This window comes from Epinephelus lanceolatus, chromosome 18, assembly GCF_041903045.1.
Source record: "Epinephelus lanceolatus isolate andai-2023 chromosome 18, ASM4190304v1, whole genome shotgun sequence".
Taxonomy (NCBI): Eukaryota; Metazoa; Chordata; class Actinopteri; order Perciformes; family Serranidae; genus Epinephelus; species Epinephelus lanceolatus.
In genome coordinates, this window is record NC_135751.1 from 34,445,829 (window position 1) to 34,451,828 (window position 6,000).

Genomic DNA, 6,000 nt, shown 5'->3' on the forward strand with positions numbered 1-6,000 from the left:
CAAAACATTTTCCTTGCAAGTATGTTAGCATACTGACATTAGCATAGCATATTCCCTGAGACCCTGTAAGGCATATAGACGTTAGCATTTTTTCCTGTGAGCATGTTAGCATACTGTCATTAACATGGCATTTCCTTGTGAGCATGTTAATATACTGACATTAGCATTTTATTTCCCCAGTGAGCATGTTAGCACACTGTTAACAACATTTAGCTCATAAAACATTCTTAAAGAGCTGTTAGCATGTTTGCAGACAGAAAAGGTGACTGACGGTGGCTGCACAGCAGCAGGGTCAACTGTGGGACACATTAGATGTAAGACAAATAAAAAGAGTCTGTTATGCTAAAAGAAAAACAGTGAGAGCGAGGTGTTTCATCAGGGGAAATAAATGAAATGAGGCAGTGTGTGCTCACCTTTGTTTTCAGTGACAGTGAGTTGCCTTTCATCCTTTGTTTTTTGACATTGAATTATTTATTTATTTGTTACGTCTTTGAAAAGCAGTGAAAGGGCCACATTTCTCCCATCAAGTGTATTGAAGAATGCTTGAACAAAATTAACCTTAGAGGTCCAAAAGGAAGTGAGAAATTATTGCAGTTGATGCATCTGCTGGGTTTAGAAAGAAAATTACGCCTTGTGTGCTTTCAGCTAAATCACTGTAATAACTCGATGAGCAACACTGGACTGGTCCTTTTCATCATGCTAACACCAAGCACCTCCTTTTGCCATCATGAACGATCTTCAAATCCCTTAGATACACCTCAAGGAGACAAGGAGATAGGGTGCTTCTGGAGGAGCTTAGAGCAAAGGAAACATAGGTGTATCCTGTATCCAGTTTTCTCTCACAGTGCTTACTCTGTAGTGTCACACACAGGGATCTAGATAGTGTAATAAAACTTGATTACATGGTGAGACGCATTAAAATGCACCGTCAACTTTTATGTGTTAAATCTAACACTTTAGAATATATATAGTGTAATTTAATTGCAAAGTGTTGTGGCATCACACAAAGCAACAATTTTTTTTTGTTTTTATTTTACGATGCACGCACACATTTTCATGCAGCTATGAGATGTATTATAGTGCAGATGGCAATAATACAAGTCACTCAATTGCCTTAGTAATCATAAAAAATAACACTTACCTAAACAGAAAGGAACATTAACCCATTTAGACCTAATCTCGCCTGGAAAAAAGGCATTATAAAGCCTGTATAAAACCCCTAATCCTGAGCATATTCTGAAAAATCTAAAAGAACTGACCTCGCCTACTAAAACCTTATTTTCTCAGGCTCTGGAGCAGATAGAAACATGAACTAAAAAGCATTTGAGAGCTTACAAGTGTAGCGTTTATTTGTACTTACTTGTTTTACAGTAATCTTCAACTTAGATTTTCAGAAACTCAATAAACAACAAAAATATCAAGAACAGACAACCATAAGACAGAGAGGAGAGTGTGTGTGATTCAGATAACTATTTATTCATCATCAATTGTTATCATTGTATTTCTATTTATTTATTTATTTATTCATTTATTTATTGCTGCTATGTATTTATTTATTACTGCTGTTTATTTATCTATCGTCAATCATGTTATCATTGTATTTCTATGTATTTATTGCTGCTATTTATTTATTTATCATCATGTGTTATCATTGTATTTCTATTTATTTATTTATTGCTGCTAATTGAGAGCTCTGTAACAGCTCAAATACAAGTCTTAAAAGTCAAAGGTCCTCATTTATTATAGTCAGTCAAGCCATTTTGACAAATCAACATACCACAGGAACAGGAAACTTGCTTCGCCTCACCGCACCAGCTGCGCCGCGGCCGGCTCGCGCCCTGCAGCAATCGTTTTGGCGTCTTGTCTATTTTCTGCGCAAGCCGCGAGCGAATGTGTCAAGCCGGGCAGGAAGTCAGCTGGTTAGGGAGCTGAACCGCTTGTTGACCGGCGTGGAGAAATGCGCACCTGATGTGAACGGAGGTGCTCCGGCTCGCGTGAGAATTTCGGTGCGCTGCGCTTCGCAGCACTTCCGCGGGCGGTGTGGCCCTGGCGTAACCCTAACCCCTCGCTTGACTCCATGATTGACAGCTGTCAAAAGACCGATCTGTTTTCCCGGCAGAAAATATAAACGGGGAGGGGTCAGGTGCAAGCATGCTACACGTGTAATTCAACCAATAACGAGGACTTTGCATTACTTTGTTGTTGACCTATTCTGACCAATCACGAAGCTTTTTTTCTGTCATGTGACCTCACTGACAAATAGATAGACATCCCTTGCACTCACCCACGTGGGGTTTCAGCCAATCGTGGCGCATATCATCAGTCACATGCCTCAAAAAAGACGATAACATGGAAATACACACACGTGTGTATTCCGTCCTTAATCTCTTTCATTCATGGGTATCCCGTCCTTAAAGGGATATACACATAGATGTGTATTCCGGTCTAAATGGGTTAAATAATAATGAGATTTTACAGTAATAATGCTACTAATAACTGGTTATGTTGAACAGTTTTCATTTCTAAATGAATAAAGGCCTTTGGTGTATGTAAAGCTGAAAACACACCGGCACCGCCAAGGTGTGTCAATTGCCGCCCCTAGCACGCACTGGACATGTTGTGTTGCAGCTCGTTAACAGACGCCCACACAGAGTAATGACTACTACTGAAAGATCTTTACAACTCCCACCTCTGCGTTAGCTTAATATCATGTGTGGAGAGCCCCGAATTAAACTTCATTTCTCACCTGAACTGCCAATTTCCAGAGCTGTGACTCATCAGGCAATATCTTTTTGGTGATTGCCTTTATAATGACCTGATTGTGGATTAGGGTTAGCTCCAGAGTTCTCTTTATGCGTCCACAGAGAGGAGTCGAGCTGCCATAGGAGCAGAGAAGTAGAGCTGCTACTGGAGCTGTTGTGTACAAGCAGAGAGCAAGTGGGGGAAAATGCATTTCATTCCAGGGGCGGTGAGGCTGGAAATAGGACAGTGGTGTAAAGTGCAGCAGGGCAGCGGATCCAGGAGTGCCGACGGGCCTGTAGCCTGTAGTGTTCGCCCAAACGCTCCATTTTACACGTCCACACAGATACAAAGTTACCGAAGTTCTGAAATCTGCATCTGAGAAGGCCTTAGCGACCTAAGACTCCGGTCGCGTTTGAACGAGAGGCCAAATGTAGAGAAAATACACATTTCCAAAAATATCTGTACACACGTAAACAGAACCTTGTAGACCTATAAGAGATTTTCCAACCCGTGTGAAAGATGTTTCAGGGTCATTGTTTTTAAAAAGGTTTGTTTGGTTTTTTTGGACATTCGCACCAGTTGGTTCGACAGGTGATGCAGCTGTGCAGCATGGCATTAGTAAGACTGTTGATATGGAACCAAGGATCTCTCATTTGGCAGCTCCTTGTGTCTCTTCCTCGTCTCCTCTGTTTGCATCTGTGGGTTTGACTAAAACGTGAGGAAAGGAAGTGAGGAAATGCACCCATGTATTGTAGCGCAGCTTCACTTTGCACCAACCCTGTCTGTCCACTCCTCCTTCTCCTCTCACTAAGGTTTTGAGCGTCGGCCCTTGAAACACCCGTCTTGCCCAGATGGAACAGAGAGCCCTCCTAAACCCCCGCGCACAGGCACCGTCCCCGCCCTGGTGCCCAAACCACCATCTTACCCACTGGTCAAACTGGTGGGAAAGTTCTACACCCTGAAGTGCCGGTGAGTGAAACCTGTCTGTTAGAGCTTCCCAGGGCCCGAGAGAAAACGCTCAGGGGCCGTCAACATGAGACATTTTGAGAAGGCAGCATTAATAGAACTGTCTGGCTAAGTTTTAAATAGTCCTGTAATCCCCAAGCACCAATCCCCACCCCCCCCCCACCCCCACCCCCTGCTGAGCAACACTCCACTTTTAGTGGCTAATGCACCATATTGAGAATACTGAATCATTTGGGATTTTCAGGCAACACGAATGAGTGCTTAAGTTCTGATGTAACTGCAGCACAAAAGTTTTAACAGAATTGGCTGCACCCGAGGGAGGCGCTGAATTTAACACCCGTCAGTTTGTATTTTATTTCTTTGTGTGAAAACGTTGCTGCAGCCACAGAGTGTGTAGATTACTGTGTGTGTGTGTGTGTGTGTGTGTGTGTGTGTGTGTGTTATTTTGCATAATTCCAGCTTTGATATATGTTCCTGTGCGTCAGGTTCTGCGAGGTGGAGTTTCACGGCCCGCTTTCGGTGCAGGAGGACTGGATCAGACACCTCCAGCAGCACATCCTCAAGATGAACTACAACAAGCCTGCTGCACCCAAAGCAGCCTCTGCTGAACCCCCTGCCGATGACCCAGCCCCGGTCCAGGCCTCTGCCCCAGCCTCCACCTCCACCTCTACCTCCAGTACCACCTCCACCACGCCTGCCCTCACCTCCACCCCGACCCGCTCCCCTACGCCTCCAGTGGCCAAGTGTGCTCCACCTGTCACTGCCACAGAGATCGTAAAGGTCTCAGAGGAGAAGTCCACCCTGTCTCCGACCTCTATCCCCGTCCCCACCCAGACAGTGTAAGCTCATCGCTGTCATTTAGCCCTGTTTGTTTCTTCCTGCCTTTAGAGTATCTTTTTGTCCATCCGTTTCTTTCCTTCGGCCTTCACAAAGTGTTGCTGAGGAGGAGTGTTTCCCCTCCAAAGAGCCCTCTGAGCCCCAAGCACCTTTGAAGCAGCTTTCTAGACTGTTACTAAGTCCCGTTACCATGGGAACGAAGCTCTCCTGGCTTATCTGCGCACCGGGGATGGGCGATTGTTGGTAGTGTCAGAGGTTAGCAGGAGAGACGAGCTAATGTTTTGGGTTTGCCTTGTTTATACTGAATGTCCAGGTGTTGACGCGGACCGTTGCTGTACCTCTCCTGCCATTCACTGGGTGATTTAGGGGTTAACTTCAGCCCCCCTCCTGTCTACTGCAGCTTCGCCCCCCTTTCCCTTTATGAACAGTGTGTTACTGAGAGCGGTGAGGCTCTGACCACGCTGCTGGCCTCAGCCTCTCACCCAAAGGTCCTGACTGAGATTAAATGACGTTTATAATCTTGCTAGTCAAGTGGCTGAGACGTAAAACACGTGTTAACACGTGGTGTTAAAAGAGGCACTTTCAATGTCGACACTGACACTTAGCACTTAACTGAAACTGAAACGCCCTGTTGAACGGGCAAAAGACTAAAGCCTGATTTATGGCAAAGCGCTCGACTCTTTTGGTGAGTGTTGCTTGACAGAAATGAAACATTATTTTCAATTTTTGCCTCAGTGTGTAGGATTTAAGGAGAGATATTGGCAGAAAAGGAAGAAAATAAGTACATTTCCTTTAGTGTATAATCATCTGAAAACAAGAATCATTGTGTTTTCGTTACCATAGAATCAGCCGTTTATATCAGCGTAGGCAGTGTTGGAGAGTAACTAGCTACATGTCATTAAATTACAAAATAAATTTAATTGTAATTAGTTATAGCTACTGACAAAAATGCAATTAAATTACAGTTAAAATACTGGTGATTATAAAGGGTTACATTCAAATAATTTATTTCAGTTACTACACGGTTTATCAAAGACATTGGAACAAATTTGAGTGCGACATTTCTGCACTGATGATTTCTATTGCCAAGTCAAAACTTTTGTTAGAAAAGTACTCAAAAAGTAATCAAATGTAATAAGTTACATTATTTGGATGACGTGATTAAATTAGTGACATTACTTATCACAACTTGAACAGGGTAACTAGTAATCTGTAACCTATTACATTTCAAAAGTAACCGCCCCCAACACTTGAACATAGGGAGCAGGTCCATGTCTATGGAGATCACCATGTTGCACCGCCATGTTTCTACAGTAGCCCAGAACAGACAAACCAAACACTGTCTCTAGAGAGCGCCATTTGCATTCTCGCGTCGGCCACCATAGTTAGCAGCCCCTCCACGACAAAAGTGTCGGAGAAACACAGATTTACAACATTGCACTGTTTTATTCAGCG

The 6,000-nt window shown here is 43.6% G+C and overlaps 1 protein-coding gene across 2 annotated transcripts in view; it reads left to right on the plus strand.

Moving 5' to 3' along the window:
• Positions 1 to 5,478, plus strand: part of wizb (WIZ zinc finger b) — a 43,605-nt gene extending 38,127 nt beyond the window's left edge. Inside the window, exons 16-17 of one of the 2 annotated variants that reach the window (XM_033645171.2) lie at positions 3,555 to 3,711; positions 4,194 to 5,478. In XM_033645171.2, the coding sequence (XP_033501062.2) occupies positions 3,555 to 3,711; positions 4,194 to 4,551 (515 nt within the window). In that variant the 3' untranslated portion in view covers positions 4,552 to 5,478. The remainder of the gene's footprint in view (positions 1 to 3,554; positions 3,712 to 4,193) is intronic. The other variant, XM_078161745.1, reaches the window with a different exon arrangement.
• The last annotated feature ends 522 nt before the right edge of the window (positions 5,479 to 6,000 follow it).